Raw genomic sequence first — 20527 nt, forward strand, 5'->3', positions numbered from 1 at the left:
CATTAGTTCCCATGTAGAAAGATGATTTGCATTGAGATTCATTAAAGTGTAAGGTTGAGATTTATCTTCTGAATTCCCTAAGGTTCTTGAACCAGCACTTACCCTCTCACATCTTTTTATTACAGATTGTTGACTCTTCCAACAATTTTCTATTGGTAGAATGATTCTTAGATATGCTGAACTGTTCTGATCCATTGATCAGAACCAATCAAAATTCCAAATACCTTTGTTTTTTAAAGAATCTGTGCCAAGAACCAATACAAGCTCAACCCGGTATTTAAAATGGCCCTACAAGGAGAGAGGGAGAATATATCTTCCTTTGCGTAAAAATCCCTAAGTCCCAAAGAACATTAAAAAACTGCTAAAAAATCCTGCTGGTTGACATTAGCTGTTAAGAGGAAAGTCAAATTTTGCATCTAGAAACAGGTCCTTTAACAATTTTTTCCATTCAGGTTCAGAACTATCAGCCTTCTTGGAGCTAAACAGACAGAATTAAGTCTCTTAAGTAACAAATCAAGCCGTTAATTTTAATTGAGCATTCTATGCCCAAACCACTTTATATATTTGTTACTCTTCTCTTTCAAACTTGATCTCATTCTGGCAGGCTTTCTCAAGGGTGTTCAAAGAAGAAATTGATAAAAAAGAATTTTGAAAGCTCATAGTGAAAAGAGTTTTAAGTGGATAAGATGCTGATAGAAAGGCATATCGATTTGTATTACTTTAACCGTCAAGGAGAGCTTGTGTTATGGAGAGTGAATTCTGAACATAGAGCAACGGTACTTTTTGTTGTTAAATATTCAGTGGTACAGCTGATTCTGTTGCTTGCAGACCAAGGAATGATTGGGTGCTTTCATTCCATTACCTTAATAGTGACATTAAACTACAGTTGCCATAAACTGTTTTCGAATAGTCTCCATATTCTGGATAAATATTGAATGCCATGAACTGTTATTTCTGGAGTTGTATCTTCTAGGTCATAATTTCAGTTCTGTTTACAGCATGATACAGGGAAACATTGGTGTTACTGCATGGATAATGATTATATTTTGCATTTATGCACAGTACTCCACTGAACTGTACTACTTTGGGGAGTTCTTGGTATTTCTCATATTAGTTAAAGAATACATTTTGAAGCTTTTTGACAAAAAAAAAAAAAAAGGATGACTAGTATAGTTCAATAGTTCCAGGGTTGTATTAATTGCAAACACTGTGCTCAGCAGATGTGCTAACATGACTGAAAGTTCTTCACACAACTAGAAAACCCAGATATTTTTATAAAAATCTGTCTAAATAAATTATAAGATGTTCTGACTGCTTACATTAGGTGTCAACTTTAGAAGCCTTTTGTCAGTATCCAGAAATTAACTAAAAGAGGTTGAGAGTTCAATGATCTTTCTACCAAAATCCTTTATGGACTAAATGTTACAAATACAAAAATATGGGAGCAAGAGAGAAGGCATGTGCTCTGATTGTGAACTGCAGAAGTTTAATAATTTTGATTTTTTTTTTTTCTTGTTCTGTTGTGTCTTTGGGACTATAACGTGGTAATGTTCTTTGGGATGTTTTCCCTGGGTGATTCACTATAGAAATACTCGATTTGATAAAACAGACCTATTGTCATGTGCAAACCTGGTTCCTCAAACTAATTATACTCCCTGCACAGTTATTGTTCCTGCATCCCAGGAAATTATTCAGAATTCACAAACCAAGAGAAGTATAAATTAGTATCATTGTTTTGCTACAGTTCATCCTCTTTTTCCATCTTCTGAATGTGGAACATGCAGTGCATAATTGTTGAGACTGTTGTGGGTATATGGACAGTTGTAATGGAGCTTATCCCATGCTAATGGAGAGAGTAATAGCATTTTATGGAGACAACCACAGCATCAGAGATGTGCATTCTCTTTTGACTTTGAACTTGGATGGTTGTCTGTTGTTTGTCATCTGGTAGAGTTTAGTTTTCCTCTATTTTTGTGGTTTTTTTTCCACTCTTAAATGTATTTTTGTTACCTTTGATACCCTAAAAACATAAGCTTTCTCAGATCATTATGTTACAATTATTATTTTTTTTTTTTGTAATTGCAGTTGTTTCTTATCCTTACTGCTGGTAGCCGCTGTCGTTTGGAAAATCAAACAAACCTGTTGGGCTTCTCGACGGAGAGAGGTATCAATAACTTTAAGATTATTGTGGTAGCTTTATCTTTCAGACTAAATTGAGAGCTTTGATGAACAATCACACCTCCACTTCCTCCTGTATACACAATTTAAAACATTTTTTTTTCTACCCTGGACTTTTTATGCTAAAGAAGAAAACTTTGTTTCTTCCTCCTGTCAAAAATTAAAGAAATTGCAGCACTAGGTTGCAGAAAGCTAGATTTTCTTTATGGTGGAATATTTAGAATAGAATAGAATAGAACAGAATAGAATAGAATATTTCAGTTGGAAGGGACCTACAACAGTCATCTAGCCTGGCCACTTCAGGGCTGACCAAAAGTTAAAGCATGTTCTTAAGGGCATTGTCCAAAGGCCTCTTGAACACTGACAGGCTTGGGGCATTGACCACCTCTCTAGGAAGCCTGTTCCCTGTTTGACCACCCTCTCAGTACAGAAATGTTTCTTAATATCTAGTCTGAACCTCCCCTGAAGCAGCTTTGAACCATTCCCACACATCCTGTTACTGGGTACCAGGGAGATCAGCACCTCCCTCTCCACTTCCCCTCCTCAGGAAGCTGTAGAGACCAATGAGGCCGCTCCTCAGCCTCCTTTTCTCCAAACTAGACAACCCCAGAGTCCTTAGCCACTCCTCATGGGACATTCCTTCCAGCCCTTTCACCAGCTTCGTTGCCCTCCTCTGGACGCATTCAACTTCCTAACAGATCTGGACACAATACTCAAGGTGAGGCTGCACAATGCTAAATACAGAGGGATAATCACCTCTTTTGACCAGCTGGTTATACTGTGTTTACTACATCCCAATATTCTCAAAAGTCTCAAAATAGTAATGCAAAAACATTGGTAAGTTGAGTGAACACAGAGAATCATAGTGTAGCATCGCAAAATTTCTAGGAAGCTATTTGATGCTGTGACTTAGGCTGTGTTGTTATCAACAGTTATTGGAACATATAGTAGGAGACAACCCTCTCTGCAAAGAGCTTATACTTTTTTTTTTTATTCTAAGCAAAATTCTATCTTTATTAATATCAGTAATTCTGTAATTAAAACCATGGCACAATTGAAGCTCTTCCATAAATACTCATGCATAAGGTTACTTTATTCTTTTGTTGTCTAAATCGTTATACCAGTGTTGGAAAATTTGTCCCAAATATTTGTTCTTACCTGTTTAACAAATGATTAAACTTATATGAGATTTAACTTAGGTTATGTATACTGCTACATGTATATAGCATGATTCAGATGATGTATACTGATAGTTGCCATATTTAATTTTGTTCTTATAAATAAGATGTATAATTTTTAGACAGTGATTTTTTCCCCTTGAAGCTTCTAATCTTGATAATTTTTGGAAACAGCACTTGCTTAATGGTACTGTAATCTAGATTTTTAAAAAAGCCCAGTCTTTCTCTAGTTAATTAAGTTTTCTTAGTATACTGGCACCATGAGTGTTTAAATAACATTTTTGTTTTTAACTGTAGATCTACAGTGAATTTATATATGCTTTAAAGTGCCAGGTAACTAGCACTTAAATTTTCCTTCACTGAAATTATAGCGTACTAATGCCCAGCTTTAGCTTTGAACTGATGCTACAAAGAAAAATGTCTATTATCGTAGTTATTTCATTTAGGTATTTTTTTATTCAGGTGAATATTATTAAGCTTATTCTCCATTTAAGGGCAAGTGCTCATATATTCATTATTACTTGCAAAATACAGATGAAAGTTACTTTAAACTGCAGTATTCTATTCAACTTGTTAATATTCATTTGAATTCATCTCAATGCTTAACTCATTGATAGTTATGTGCAAAATTGTATTGCGATGGAATGTAGCAATTATTTGATTTCATTTCTCATGTTAATAAGGTTGTTTTATTGACATGTTTAAGAACAAATATGAACACATGAGTTTACAGATCTAGGGGGTGTGATCTGTTTTCCGTGGTTACTCTCTTAGAGGTTTGAAATATAGTATTTTTAATGTAGTCTGTAGGCGTCATCCTATAAAGAACACATTCTCATATTAAAAGTTTTTGAAGTTTTCCAAGTTTTATTTTCCTAATGTCATCAAAAACATTTCTAAGACTGTATGAAACCTCAAATAAGCTGACTGATAAATACAACATAAACATAAATCAGCTTCTTTGGAAGAGTTAAATAGAAAGAAATACTTGGCAACTGGATTAAAACTCTCTGAGGTCCATGCTTCAGTTCTGATCCTTGGTTTTCCTTGAATATAACTAGAGAAACTTAGTTGTCTCTCATTCAGAAATGTTGCTTGTTTAATTTCAAAATTACATGAGTCTGTATTTTTTCCTATTTTAAATGAGGTGTGAAACTACCTGGAGTGTGGTAGCATTATGAATTGTAAATTTTTAAGCAAATCTCCTTTATTTTCAATCTGCTATTGCACATCAGCAGCAGTTCATGTCAAATACAATTTTTCGATAACACTCCACATAATATTTCCTTTTAATCTAGATCAGAGAACTTGTTGTTATAGGTAGCATTTTTTGTAAGGTTTTGGAATGAAGTGTTACAAATAAATTCTATGAATAACATACAAGTAGATGGCAATCTATTGTTGAAAATAATTCTGAAGTACCTACTTTTAAAGCTCACCCATTTAGGCAGATGAGCTTTCCATCTCTTTCACCATTCTTGAAAGACACAACTGTTTGACTCTTTAGATGTTACTTTCAATATGGACACAAACTACAGTAAGAAGTGAAATATAACAAGAACACAAACAAATATGAAAAAACATGCTGTTAATAGCTATTCATCCATTTATTGTTCATCCCAGTCTGTTTTCCCCTAGAGGAGGAGAAACTTTAATATCCAGTCCTTGTGCTCTTTTAGTAATGAATTTTATCAGGCTGTTGAGGTAAGCAAATAATTTTCTGAAGTTTTTGTAGACTTCTATATGTGGCTAAAAATTCAAAACTTTGTCCTTTTTTGCCTTCTGACTTTAATGCTTGGCTAAATTGGGTCATTAGTGATTCCAAATTGAATGTAGCATGGCCTCAATCCAATACATAGCAAGAGCAAGTTGTTTGCATTGTGTAGTGGGAATGTCTCAATTTTCCCATGAATTTAGAAATTTTCTCTCCAGTTTCTTTCCTAATTCATTGCTCATCAAGCAAATATTTGCTTTCCACTGCACAGAACACTGCCCAAATCTTACTGAGCAGTTCATTTGAATTTAGGCTCTGTTATATGTACATGTAAGAAGCTATTATATGTATATGAAAATAAATAAATATATTGTGTCTTCTAAAAGACCTTAACTGCTGTTTGTCAACACTGAATTTAACTTCACTTTTCCCATATCTATTGGTCTTTTGATGTAATTAGTTGAAATAATTTTTCCCTAAGCCAAGTCCTTGAGTTTTGGTAATTTTTTTTACTCATAATGAAATTTCGGTTCTCATCTTTTTCTTACTTACATTGCTGCCTCTTAAGATATACTTTATCTAAGGCTTTTTGAACATCTATATTTATACTTTAACTCATAGCTGAGCTTCTTCTCTCCTTTCCTGCCTTCTGAAAGAGCAAGAAACAGCAGATAGACTCTCTCTCACCTTATACCATCAAAGTTATTCACCTTCTGCACTGAAAGAAAATGGGAAGTATCATTCTTTTATTTCATAGTTCCAAAAAGATCAATGAAACTTTGAGCAGGAGAACATGAACAACCTCCTGCCTGGCATCACTTGACACCTTCCCCCACCCATCCCTCCCATGGATCCGTGACATTTAAGAAAAGGTTTTTAAGAAAGGCTGAAGTAAGATAGTGAAATATTGCTCATCTGAGAGAGCTTGATCCTTGAAAGGAATAATACAGAATATTATGAGATTATTTCCAAAGCATTATTCTTATGGCATTATCTTTCTAGAGAAACAAACCAGAGGGAACTGGAAACATTCTCATGGGTACCAAACCTCAAATTCCTACTTACAGAGCAGGATAGCATTTGCAGGCAAGCATGGAAATTCATGTAGGAGTAGACAAAAGGCAAGATATACTTGTTTGTCAAATAAGTTAAAAGAGTTCCTAAGTATTGCAAAGTTTAGGAGCAGCAAAGCATTTTTTAGAAGAGTCTTATACTCCGTAAAAATATCAGATATGTACTCTAGGTTTTAATCTCTCATCCTTCTTTTTCCTCCAAAGATTCACAAATCTTTCTACCAGTACCTTTCTTGGTGAAATTTCACTTGTTAGTTCACTGGATGAAAAACTGAGAGCTGTCATTTTGTCCCAAAAGATTTGTTAGGCCTCTTGCATTTTATACCCAGAATTCACCCAAGAGCCCATCCATGAAGTTTCAATCTGACTCTGTTTTCCTTCTTTATACAAAAAAAAGATATATCACCCAGATTTACTAAATAAGAAAATTGAAGAGAATATTATTTGTTGTCTCTGCATGTTTCATATCTAAAGTATTCATTCAATCTTCTGTTGAGAATGGGTAAAAGAGAATCTGTTCATAAATCACTTTACTGAAAAGCTTGATAGGTTGCCTGCCAGTTTTGTAGTGGCTCAAAGGTTTTGTTTCATGAACTTCTGATTGAAAGGTACCACACTGCAGATAAAATTTGCATCCAAATGATTTCTTATTAATAGTGTGTCGAACTTTTCTTTTTGCTGACAAGATTACACTGAGGTCACTAACAAAGCTCATACAGATGGGATTATAAACCACACAGCTCCTAGTTCAGGTATTTTAGCAAAGTATTTGCCCTTCATAAGGTAAAGCATTTGCTGCTCAGATACCCTTTGTACTATTCATTCAGCCACATGTTCTAAAGAATTGTTACCTTTAATCCAGAATCATGCAATCGCTGATGTCCGTACTGGCGCACTCTTCCTCCTGCCATGCAGACACACACAAAATACATTAATGTGCCAATGTGTCATGTGTCAGTACATACATTTGTGTATATTGGATTAGTCAATTAATTAAAATGCAGTTTTACATATTTTCTTATGAAAATCTCTTTTTTACATATTATTATAATTACACACTAGAAAGAGCTTACATATCTTAAAAAGATGACTTAGAATATTATTTCCTCACGTAATACACTATAAGTCTCTTGAGAGATGAGGAAGTAATGCATGATTGCACATTTATGCAAAAATGTTTGAAAGCATGGTATTATATGTGTAAAGTGCTTGCCTAACTTTAAAGGTTAATATCATTCCTTTATTGGAGTTTTCATATTTATATATAGCATTTCATTATACAGTCAGCTGTGCACCATTTGCCTGTCTGAAAGAATAGCATATACAAGCATAAAAACATGGAATTATAGAGAATGCTTGCTTTATACAGTGTGGGTGCCACACAATTTATTGCTTCATTTTATTAAATAAGCTTATGTTTGTTTAACCCCCCCCCCCCACCTTTCTAACCTTAATTTTAATATCAAGGTAGTTTTATTCTCTTGAATATTCAAAGATTCTTAAAAACACACAAATGAAACTGAAATAGACTGCTTCTTAATAACAGTAACAATTCATGTAATAGCTCTAGGCTCATTTCTATGGTAACCCTAATAAGAACAAGAAAGTTCAGTTATGTCGATAGTACTAATGAAAGTAGACAATATGTGAATTTCAGCTAGAGCTTTTTTACTTTATATTGTAATGACACTTGCATTTTTAAAGTATTCCTTTTAGAAAAGGCGATAATGGCTTTTGGTGTATGTAATATTGTTTATGGAATGTAACATGTTTAGTTTAGGAATATTAATATGCATAGAATGTGGTGTGTTCTTGAACAACAAATGAAGGAGCAAAAGGAATATTTTGGTTCATCTATATGTCTTAATGTGGACAAGGGACCACCAAAAATAGTTGTAAGGAAACCAAGAAATGTTAATATATATCATTAAAGTACCCCGATGCGTAATATTGTTAATGTGTGTAGGTGTCTACAGGATTATATGCTTTACGTTTAAAAGCTGTTAACCTCACAGATCACTTTTCTGGTAGCTTCTTGTCGGTTGCTTAGCAAATATCTTACACATCTATATGTACTTACTCATAGACTGTGTGAGTAATCCTACTGAAGTCAAAGGAGCTATTCATAGGACCAGAATCTCAACTTGTTATATTGCACAAGCTCTTCTGAAATCAATAGAGCTATGACTGCTTATTTCAACTGTGGATCTAGTTTTGAGGATATTATTGAGGATAACCGGGGCATTTATTTTAGGCTGATGTTTTCTGCATTTCTCCAACCTAAAATTTAGGTTCCTCTATGAATGAACCTTTCAAGTGGTATACCTAGTTAGCTGACACTAGATCTTGTCTCAGGACTCCCTCTGCAGTCAGTATAAGAGACACCTCCAAATGACAAGTCATCCCACCCAATTTTTTCAGTGTTCACTTCATACTCTGGTACTTGTGGGGGGCTGACTTGTTGTTAATGATATAAATAACTCAGTGAGTCAAATCTCCTATAATGAGAGTTGATCTTTGCTTTAATTTTGTAAAATTCAACTTGTATTTAGAATACTGTCTCTTCATAAAAATAAGCATCTGCTTGATTCCTATATTAGCACTGCTCACATCATGCTTATTCTCTGTAAAGAGAAGTATTAAATGGTACCAGTGGCAGACTCAATATTATATTGGAAAGATTTTACTTTGGGGGGTGAGTTAAACAAAGTTGATCTAATGCAGATATCTCAAAACATCATACAGTGTTAAGAGGCTTCCATGAACAATTATCATAAGACTAGGGGCATGAGATTGAAGAGCTCGTCTTAGTTATTGAGAGCTATGTATCTCCTGCCAGAGGCATTTATCCCAGGAAGTAATCCTAGCTGTCCTGTGTCAACTCTGCTTATGAATTGCCATCTTCAGTAGGAATTCACCATGACCTGACTGCATAGAGTTGACCCAAGTTTTGTTTGGGTCACACAGTTCTAAAGTTCTGTGCCCTTTGGGGGGATGGCATGGCCTAAGGAAGCAGATGGTACTGGAATAGTGTTAAAGTAGTATGTAGACTGGAGGAAATTAACTATACTAAGAAAATCACCGGGGAGGCAGAGATAAAAACAGAAGCCAAATTAGGCATCAAGTGAAAGCATTCCTTCGAAAACACTACAGGTAGACAATGGAAACCTTGAACCATGGGTTGAATATGTCCTAAGGCAAAAAGTAGTGATCTGGTTTTCTTTGCAGACCCTCCCTTCCACAAGTTTATCAGTTTCATCTTAAAATCATCCTGTCCAAAGGAGGATTGAAGAACATTATATTATACTATACTTTATCTTGTCTCTTGAAGTTGTCCTTCTTTAAAACTCATATAGATATATAATTTTCTTATACATTGTACTACCATATTCTTTAGCAGGATAATCGGCAGGATATTATTTTTTTCTTTCTTACTTTTTTTTTAATTGATGCTGAAAAAAATCTGTACATTGGAAGTAGAGAGCTGGCTTTTGGCTTTACCTTTTCTGGTGACCAAAGTTGGAACAGAAACAAATAAAGCCAAATCAGCTATTCAAGGATGACTATTTCATAGCTACACTGAGCTATGAAAATTCGTTCCTATCTCTAGTACCTCTAGTCCTTTTTTTCTTAAAGTGAGTACATGTAAACATGTTTTTTTCAAAAAGTACATGTAAAAGACACTGGAAATCAATGTGTGTGTGCAGATAAAACACCCACTTTTAGCTAACAAAAGGCATTTATGAAAACTTGCTAACAGATGGGTCTCTTTCTTCATTCCACAAAAATTCAGAAGGTAAAGAAGATAACAGATGACAATAGATTTTGCAAGGAAAATTGTGGGCTACTTCTCTTTATTAAAAAAATAAATAAATGAGGGAAAACATAAACTAAGTAGGTGCTTTAATTATATCTACATATGACCGGAGAAGAAAATTGTTCGCTTTTCTTAACATAATAACCAAAATTTCTTCTTACATTTACATGGTGTAGTTAGCCTGAAGAATCCCAACAGGCAATAATCAAAACAAATTAATTTCATTATATGTGATTCCTGGGTGTATGCATAGAAGGAAGCTTGAATGTAGTTATTAGTGCTGATAACAGTACTTTAAAATTAATAGTTGCGGTATTCTCTTCAGTAGAATTTATTATCAAAGTTGAGATTTCTAAATATTAGTATAAAATACTGCTGGAGATAACATTTATGTTATAATGGACTATATTAATTCCTGCTATCTGTCACAGGCCTGGTTAAATCTGGCAAGTGTACTAAGTTAAGCTTTCAAGCTAACAGGAAGGTAAAATTCAAGTTATTTAAGAGGAAGAGGGAACTGGCCAAAATGAAAAAGACTGCCTGAGGCAACTGGCCACTTGGCAGAGCCTAAAGGAGCCTTTAAGCTGTAAGGTCTGAGAGGTTTCCATGGGACTGGTTGTAAACATAAGAGCATTAGGAGAATTTTTAGCAAACTACCTGTCAGCAAAAAGCAGCAGACAGTGAGAAAGGCAATCCTTAGTGGGGCCCTGGGAAGAAGCCAGATAACTTCTTTTGAATTTCCAAGAAGAAAAATCGTCTGGATTTGTTTCCACAATGTTAAAGGAATCAGGACAGTGAATATGTTCTTTGTAAATAAAGAGGATTGCACCAAAATAGATGATTCATTTTTTTCTTTTAACAAAAACAAAAGAGCAGGTGTTGAATATTGGCCCAAAGTGGTAAGACTTGACTTTACATCTGCATTTCCTCAGTGTTTGCAGTATAGTGTCAATTTTTTTCCCCTATTAAAACACTAGCAAACCTCCCATTCCCCAAAGCCCTGTAAGAAAGAAGTGAGTGGATTTAGGTGTAAACAACAAAAATGCTTAGAAACTTGGAAGAACTCTGCTATGAAGAGAGAGTGAAAAGGCTTGAGGGTTTACAGTAAGAGCTCTTTGAAGGAAATGCAAATATTCCTCTTTAGTTCCTCCTTAGCTTTTCTCAGAGTTAAGAGCAATTTTAGTGGCACTGGGTAGACAACTTTGGCCCAGTTGAGTCACCTGCAACAGGGGAAGCATAAAGGAAACTAAGTCAGAATTGTCCTTCCTCCAAAGAGCAGGGAAGCAACTAAAAGTCCAAGCCTAGAATACATATATAGTTCCTCTCTCTTATTCTGCTCTTCCTTTCTACCTAAAGTTCTGTTTATTTACAGTTGAATGTTAACCATGTCTTCTAAAAATTATATTAAATCACAGTAACAATAATTTTGATTGCTTGTAATGTATGGAACATTTGCTACTGGTCTGTAGACAGCTGATGCCAAAATTGTTGATGTTCTTTCACAAATATATCTGCTTCCACAAATGTCCAACTTCTAGCAAATATATCAAATATTTATTTTTTTTTCAGAGCTGATTTTTAGGTACATTTCTGTATGTGTGCAACTGAGAAGCAGTAAAGAGGGATTAATATCATTCCTGAATCCATTCCAAAGTGTTTGAATTTCACTTTGCCCAGCATGGGTATTATGTGCCTTCTAAAATAACCACATTGACCTTTTTATCTCTTAAAGTTAGTGTTGAAAATATACATAATTATTCTTTCTTTCTTTAAGAAAATTTTGTTGAAGGTGTCATGAAAGGGTGATTTAGATCGCTTAAAGAACCACTGCCAAAGGTATTAGCAAAAGTGGTTCTAATATGATGTTGTAAAAGTGTGACTTGACAAAGTTCGATGGCAAGGTTGACTCTATTACTGCACGGCACAATTGTTTGAACAATGATTCAAAACTACCAAGACAAAATCAAAATTACCAAGTCAAAATCAAAGTTACCATACTACAAGGTTATGAGCGATATCGGTTGCTTACCAAAGATCTGCTGTTGGTAAAAAGACTCTCTGCCTCAAGGAGCACCCTTGAGAAGCGTCCCAGCTCAAGGGGAGATCACCGCCATGCAGCCACGCTGCCTAGCAGGGAGAGCTCAAAGGCGGCTCACTTAGGCTGTCACATTTATGGAATAAAGTGGTTGGCTCATAGTCAAATTACATGGGATGGGAAAGGTATGCATGAGACTCCTCTTACACACAACTTTCTTTGGTCCTTGATAAATGAGTCTTGGAAAAGCCACCCGCTATTCATGTGTTAATTGCATGATCAGTGTTCCAAGCTCATATGCATCGATGCTCACTGTGCCACTGCTCCTTTGTGGGTTTTCAGAGAACAGATTGGAACTAGAGGAGCTCTTGGCCTGGCTATAGCTCAGGTCTTTACCTCCTTTGGAGGCTGTACCAAACTACCGCTAGTTTGCTTAAGGGGTCGAGTGCATCCGTCACAGAAGGCACTGAAGTTTCTTATATGTGGACAACTGCTTGCTAAGGTCAGAGCTTTAATAATTTTCAATGCAACGAGAATGCAATGATCAATGCAACTGGAAATTATTTAACTTCACCAACTTATTTTTTCAGCGCCTGCACTATTAATTGGTTTAGTCTCTCAGCAGAATGTGTTCAGTGCTGTGAATGTCAGTATTGTTGCTATCAACAGACTCTGTGAGGAACTTCTCCACTTTCTGTAGATATTTGTACGTACAAACATTCCTTGCTGTCATCCCTCTGAGCGAACAGTGGCTTTGCAGTTCATTTGGGCACCTTCTAGGCTTCTCCCCCTTCTCTGGGTAGAAGGAAATAATAGTAGGTTCATGGGGACAAAATTGGCATATGTATGCTTATTCCTTGAGGAACCTGTGAATACAAAGTAACAGTGGAACCTTAGGCTGGAAAAAAACCCCAAAACACTTTAGAAGAAAGTATGGGTGTATGACACAGGCTACAAAAAGGTAGAGTAGTTATTCTTTCTGAAGGATATAATGATGCAATGTTTATCCAACAAACAATAGTTGAGAGTTAGTGTGACCTGATATAAAATAAGCTCGTTACATTAATTTTCAACAGATAATTAATAATTAACATATAACCTTTGGCTTTCCTTTTATCTTCAAGTATTGACAGAAGTCACATAAAAACATACGATGTGTGGAAAAAATGCTTTGAAATGCAAAACTTAATTAAAATTAATGTAATGTTATTTTAGGACACTTGTATAGTAGCAAAAGTACTATGGGGAATATAAATATTTGAATAGACCATTATTCTTATCCATGCTGTTCAATTTATACACAAGTAATTTCTGGAAAACAGCATACCATTTGATATTTTGGTGGGAATTTATTGGATTGAGGCCACCATGGCAGTTAAATTGTAAAATCAGTAAATTACTCTAGACTGCTTTAACAATTAATTGACCCACGCGTAATTAATAAAAACGAAACAAAAATGAAACCACAATGACACCTGTAGCTTGAGCTTTTTTGGCTCCTGTGCTCCACATACATTTTGAAAATCCCAGTTAATTAGACTCATCATATCTAAATAGCTGTAGTTTCTTAGTCTTTTATATTTGTGCAGCCACAGTCAGAAATACTACTGGAGGAGGCAGGCAGGAATAGCATGTCCTGGTCAGGAGAAGTGTGGGTTTGGAAGACTGTCATTTGCTTACTGGTGTTATAGGTTATTACCCTTGCGCAAATTGCTTCGCTGCCTGGGCCATCAGTTTCCCCATCTGTAGAAAGCACTCAGTTGTACAGGTGGTCTTTACATGCTTTTCATTAAAGATGCTGTTGCTATTATTTGGGGAGCCTATTCTCCTGACTGTTTTGCTTTATTCCCCAACAACCCTGTTTGTCCCTGGGCAATTTATTTAGGCATCTGTCCATTTAGGGAATTGACACTGGATTGCTCTCTTGTTGTCTGGGTGCATTGCTACTAATCGGAGATACAAACATGTGAAATACAGTCTATTATTTTAATGTTTTATATTTAATTCATATTTCACTATTTGATAAAGTACATTGTGAAAGTACGAAATAGATGTGTTTCATTTTCAGCTTAATTAAAACCAATCACCCATTTCTTAGGGTTTTATGCTTTCTGAGTATGTTAAAGATGTACAATTCTGATTCTGCACGACTTTTTACCTACCATAATAATTTATGCCTTCGGAAAGTTAAGGAAAAATATGTCTGCAACACAGTGGGAGCATGTTACAAAAACGCCATACCGATGCGTATGTGACCCAAATGCAAGTATGAGACACACCACATTTTGACTCGATACCTTAACAGTGTCCGTTAGTAATATTAATGAACTTGTCCCCTTCTCCATTCACATGGAAAGCAAATCCACATTGTTAATGTTGTTAATGACTAAATCAACCACGCATGACATGTCCAAGTTTCACCTCTGGTTAGAGCATCCAGTATACTGTAAACTCATAGAAAACAATGAACATAAATCATTTCGGTAGAAAGGGAGGAAAAGAGGAGCCAGAGAATTATGGTCAGTAAATTCCCAGAAACATCCTTGAACAAAAACTAAGCTGTTCATAAGCACCTATGAAAAAAAGATTAAAAGCCTAAATGTTTTTTCAGGAACCAAATCATATGAAAATATTATGCTTTTCTTCCAAGGTAGGATAAAAGTCCTTTTGAATGGAGGGGAAAGCATCTGATGCTTGTACAGTTTGGCATTATAAAGGCTTTAAAAAGTCTATCATGTGGTACCTTAATAAGTAAGGCAGGGAAGCATTGTCATAATTACATAGCTGCGAAGCAGGTGCAAAACTGGTCAGAAAAACATACTTGGATGTTCATTATCAGTAAAATGAGATATTAACTGCATGTTGACTGTAGTTAACTGCATTAACTACAGGTTAACGTCAAAGATTTGGCCTAGCTCTAGAACTCGTCAGTGTTTTAGAGAATACATCTATTAAATTTGCAGATACTAGAAGCTGGGTCGCAAGTGTGTTGCAGACAGGATTAGACTTCAAAATAATCTTTACAAATTGGAGAGGATATCCATACTGGTGAATGCAAGCTTTTTACCTGGTAGAAATAATCATCTTCACAGAAACAGCATGAAGAAAAAGCTGACTGTGCTACAATTCCGCAGAACTGATCGATGGCTTAGAAAGGTTCACAAGCTGAATCTAAGTCAACAGCAACCTAGTTACAAAAAAGGAATATGTTACTGACTTGCATTGGTAGAAGTAGTAACTCTGAGGCATCTAATTCTTATGCTTTACTGAGTATGGCCTTAACTGGAGCATCATGTCCAGTTTCGACACTCCAGTTCAAAAAGTGTATGGAACAGTTAGAAATGTTCAGGGGAGAGCAACTGGAAAGTATGGCTGTCTATAGCTGTATATTGTAAAAGAGGAACATGGAGAGTCATGACAACAGCCTTGAAGGTGGGGAATGGAATAATGCATTTGCTGTATCTGTCATAGAAAGGACAAGAATTGAGGTGCCTGTGTTGCAGCAAAGAACATTCAGGTGACACAATGAAAAATGGATTCTAATGATTAGGGTAGCATAGTTCTGGAATAGATTGTCTTAGAGATTCTGCAGACTCTGTCATTGAAAGCCTTTAAGAGTGGAGTAGGCAAATACAGGACAGAAATTAGAAGACATAGATATGTCTTCGCAGGGCAGTGAATGGTCTCTTGACAGTCTCCTGAGGTCTCTTTTAACCATATGTTCTTGTGATTAAAAAAACCCACTTCGTATTGAAGCCAGACAGAGGTATTTTATACCTACCAGTAGAATTTTTATTTATCACAGAATCCCAGAATGGTTTGGGTTGGAGGGGACCTTTAAAGAACACTTAGTCCAACCCCTGCTGCCATGGGCAGGGACAGCTTTCACTAGAGCAGGTTGCTCAAAGCCCCGTCCAACCTGACCTTGAACACTTCCAGGGATGGGGCATCCACAACTTCTCTTAGACTGCCTACAGCCAGGTGATATGAAATGACAGCAGCATATATCTGTAATAGTGCTGTAATAGTACCTGCACTTCCTCATTAAAGACTATTTTAAAATCTACATGAATTTGATATTTATACATTCATTGCAAAACTGTGTCCCAAATGACAATAAAGGCAAGTAATTATCCAGAAGTTCAGTTGTTTTTCCACTGAAAAGACTTTTAAGTGGCAGCTTTCTTCTTTATAAATCTCACATGCATAAATGCAGCCTTTGATGTTATTGATGTTGTGTACCATGGTTAAAACTTGCAAAATCTCAGATACTAGAAAATTAGGGTCAAAACTAGCCCCTTACGGTTTATACCATTTAAGTTCATCTCCATGATGTCCATCCAACTAACTGATTGAGCCATCCTGTGATTTTTTTTTTTTTTTACCTTATCTACTATTTATATTTTTTTATTTCATGATTTGAGCTGGATTAATTATTCTGGACCTGATATCCTTTTCATTGTGCAGTTCTACTGACTTCTATATAAGAGTGGCAAGCAAGGCAAGATAGTTTATTTGAGATTAAAATTGAAAACCATACACAGATCAGAAATTGAGCAAGTTTTTTGTTGTTTGGTTTGGTTTTTTTTCTGTAATACGTATTTTTTGCAATTATTCTGGTTCTCCTTTAGCTGAATCAGTTTCACCAGCATTTTAAAATACCTGTACACTTTTTTTACAGCAGCACTGTTTAGCACATGTACAGAATTCTTATCAAAGGTAGAATACTGCATCTTTGTGAGTCATTCTTCTTGCTTTCCTGTTTCCTATGACAGATGATTTATCTGTCCTGCAGATGGACAATATACTATATTTCCACTACTTTTAGAATGGCTTGTTGTTTGCTAACATGAAGCTAACATTATTTAAGCATACTTTCTTCCTTTATATAATTAATAATTTACATATAACCTTTGGCTTTCCTTTTATCTTGAATCATTGATACAAATTACATAAAATCATACAATTTGAGCAAAAATGCTTTGAAATGCAAATTCTAATTAAAATGAATATAGTGTTAATTTAGGACATTTGTATTGTTGAGGGTTTGGGACAGCATCAGTATGTGAATATGCTATTACTTTTTCCATGTTGTTTGTGCCTAAAAAGTGGTTTGGGGTAAAAAAAAATTGGATCAAGCACAGTGTGACATGAGCTAAATTATAGCTTTATTAAATTGCTTTAAATTGTTTTACCAATTGAAATGCATGCAAATAGCAAATGAATAAGACACCTACAATTTGCTTTTAATTTCGGTTTTGGTATGTCTACTTACAAGGCTGTTATTAATTGGAAATAATACTATGGCATAGAAGCTATTACCAAACACCTTTTTTGACAAAGATATTTATCTACAGGCTGAAAATCTCACTTTTAGTGGAAGGTAAGCAGCTTCATTTAGGTTAAACTTTTTTGATGGAAGAGGCAAGTAAGTATATATTTCTAACATAAAGAAATAAGGTGATTTAGCTGGATTGCTAGCAAAATAGGATATTAAGAAATATAGTCTAGCATCCCAGCAGTAAATAGGTTTTTCTAGTAGTTGATACAGTCAAAAATTCACTGTCAACCAGTATAAAATTCTTCATAGCTAAGACTTACGAAGAAGAGCTTATATCCGTCTATTTTGCTAGCATCTCGCTCAGGTCACTTTTGAAAAGTTTCCGCTATCTTTGAAGGATCTTTGTCTAATCCAAATATTTTACAGCATGCTCTTTCTGCTACCAGCTTGAGCACCGGCTTCACTTTTTCATTGCATCCCAATTCTTAAGCTCTGTAAGTGCCCATTTACCGCTCAATCCTGCAGCGTTCCTACATCCAGTACAGATATTCATAGTTTATGGGACTTCTCACTCCAAGAGCAAGGGAAATATTGTCTGGTTTTTGTTTTTTTAATTCCTTTCTTCTCTTGTTTGATTCTTTCCAACATGAGCTGCAGGATAGATCTGTCTGAAAATACTAGCTTTGTTTTTCTCCCCATAATGGAGGGAGGCCTCAGGCAACCAGTTATCATGCAGCACTTTCATACTATTTTGCTCAGTGTCCTCCAGGTGGGAAAGTAGTGTGTTTACAAAACGTGTCTCTGATCAGAGATTCAGCTCCTTCTAGGTTTAGTCCCTCAATGGGACTTGGCCTTCTGTTAGCAGTTTGGGATGCAATTAATTCCAAAAGCAGTATTTACTGGACTGCTACCCACCAGTTGAAGAACCTACTTGAAGCAGAAGTCTGTCAAAGATATGTTAGTGGTATTTGTAGGAAATCAATTGCCTTTTTTACATTTCTTGTGGAAAACATTGACTTGGCTCACACATTTGTTCCTGTATGAAAACTCTTCCCAATTTTACTCAGGGAAGTGTTTTCCCTAGAGTTCATGTTAAGAGCTAGCTTTATCTGCTCATCAGTGCACTCATATTACTGTCATAAAGAAATCAGATACAATTAAGATTTTCAAACTATAGGTAAACAGTCTTCTGAATAAAGTATTAGTTATTGCCAGTTAGTCTGCCTTGTGGGATGAGGTAGCCTATACTATCATGAACAGAAAGTATCTGTCTTTCTCCGGTTTACGGTAATGAGCAAATAAGGAATATGCAGGCATAACTTCATCTACATTTAATGCTTTTTCTAGATGTACTAGGAGGCAGACTCAAATTTTCAACAGACAAAATTGCTAGAAGGGAAATCCTGTAGAAGCTATTGTTAGATTTCCTATTGATTTAGTGGAGTTAAAACTTTGTCCTTTAAAATTATTTGACTGGATCTAATCTAAATGGTGCTATGCCCTATTGTGATATTGTATATAAGCCTTCTAGTCTTTGAAAAAAGTTGAGATACACAAGTGCTGCAATATGGTAAAATGTGCATGGTGACTTCATATTGTAGCTGTTCTGTACCTACCTCGGCTATGCTTTCCATCAGGTGGGTGTGATTGCTTTGAAGAATCCAATACAATTTGTAGTTCACACCATTCCCAAACATTAATTTTATTTTAAGCAGGGAAAAAGCATATTCTAAAAATAATTTTTTTTATTTTTGGAGGGCAAAAAGCTGTATTTTTTATCATCTTTTATTTACAATTGTCTTTGATTTTCACACCTCAAAGTGCCATAAAATCAGCTTTTGATCTTCATACATTCTTAAAACAATCCAGTAATTAAGTGAACAAAGGGAAAAGGTAAGAAAGTAATATTGTTTATGAAAGACAGTGAATCAAATGATAAGTAGGGGTTTTTTGTCTAATTAAATTAGAATAATGTTTTGGCTCAAAAAAATTACACTATGACACTGCCCCCCCCATACTCACATAAAAGTTTGTCAAGTGGTGCTTATGTGCTTTTGATAATAATGAACAAAGTTCTGAAGTTCTGGAGAGTTTCATTCCCATTTTAGCTGTTGAGCATATTTAATACGTCTCATTAATGTACTTGTGGAGTTTCTTCTTCAAGATAAATGTTTGTTGAATCCTAAGTGAAGGTGCCTTTCATGTTGAATGGCTGGCGCTTGTGATAACAACGAAGTAGTAACTTGTGCAAATTCAAGTACAATCATGTCTTGCAGCAGGTCATTGTTATATGTGTGTGAGGCCAGCATACTTAGTACAAGTCTCTGAAGAGATTGTGTAGCTATATACATTGGGACCCACTGGTTAGATAAGGAAAAAAATACATCTTCCCAGTGCCCTAGGGAGTTTCTAATCATACTTTTATTCAAAATGGAAAGTCATCCTTGACAGAGTGGTGTTCTGTTTGGATTTAATCTTTTAGTAAACAGAAAATAATACTAAAAAGCAGTTTTTAAAAAAATTCCACATTTTTTGTCTTTCCGTGATATTGGTATCAAATGTCATTCTCCCAGAAAGAAAGAGCTGTGTTGCTGCCTTAATGTTCATGCTTAAATATACCCTATTAATTGTATTATGTTTGTGTGAATAAAGGGATGTGCTTTACTGCACAACTGCTGGAAGGCATGGGCAAGCTTTGGCACATACAAGTTCTCCTGGAACGCAAGTGGCAACCTTGAAGGTAAAAACACGCTGAGGATGGTTGTTTTGACTTTTGTGTGGATAATCACTTAGATATTCAAGGGAAAAGGTTAGAGGTATCTGGGGACATTTATTACGGTGCTTGTCTCAGTAATATTTACACCTGTAGATTATTCTGGGGCTATCTGTTCAGTGTTTATTGCTTCATGGGAGATGTCTTTGACGGCTAGTTAGGCACGGCTGGGGCTTATCGGAAGGCTGGGATGAAGAGTGTTCCTGAAAAAACAAATTGGCACAATCAAACTAAGAACAGTTGGCCACTGACTTAGTGCTGGGGAGCCACAGATGCCCTATGGGAAGGGGAGCTGGGGGTGACCCCCACGTGGGAAGTGCCCTCACCTGGCACCATCCCACAGGGGCACAGCCTGGTGGGGCAGAGGTGGGTGGTGGAAATGGGGTCCATCGATGGCCCCAGCAATGAGCCAAATCCAAGGGCCATCCAGGGTGTCCAGACGGGTGAAAAATGGCGCAGGGCCAGACACAGGGCTGGA

General features: G+C 35.8%; 1 protein-coding gene across 1 annotated transcript in view; it reads left to right on the forward strand.

The window, feature by feature from the left end:
• The window catches only part of ATRNL1 (attractin like 1), a 536524-nt gene that overhangs the window by 303612 nt on the left and 212385 nt on the right, over nucleotides 1–20527 (forward strand). The window contains exon 26 of the mRNA XM_072870268.1: nucleotides 2086–2164. Coding sequence (XP_072726369.1) covers nucleotides 2086–2164 — 79 coding nt within the window. The remainder of the gene's footprint in view (nucleotides 1–2085; nucleotides 2165–20527) is intronic.

This window comes from Ciconia boyciana, chromosome 8, assembly GCF_034638445.1.
Source record: "Ciconia boyciana chromosome 8, ASM3463844v1, whole genome shotgun sequence".
NCBI classification, from domain to species: Eukaryota; Metazoa; Chordata; class Aves; order Ciconiiformes; family Ciconiidae; genus Ciconia; species Ciconia boyciana.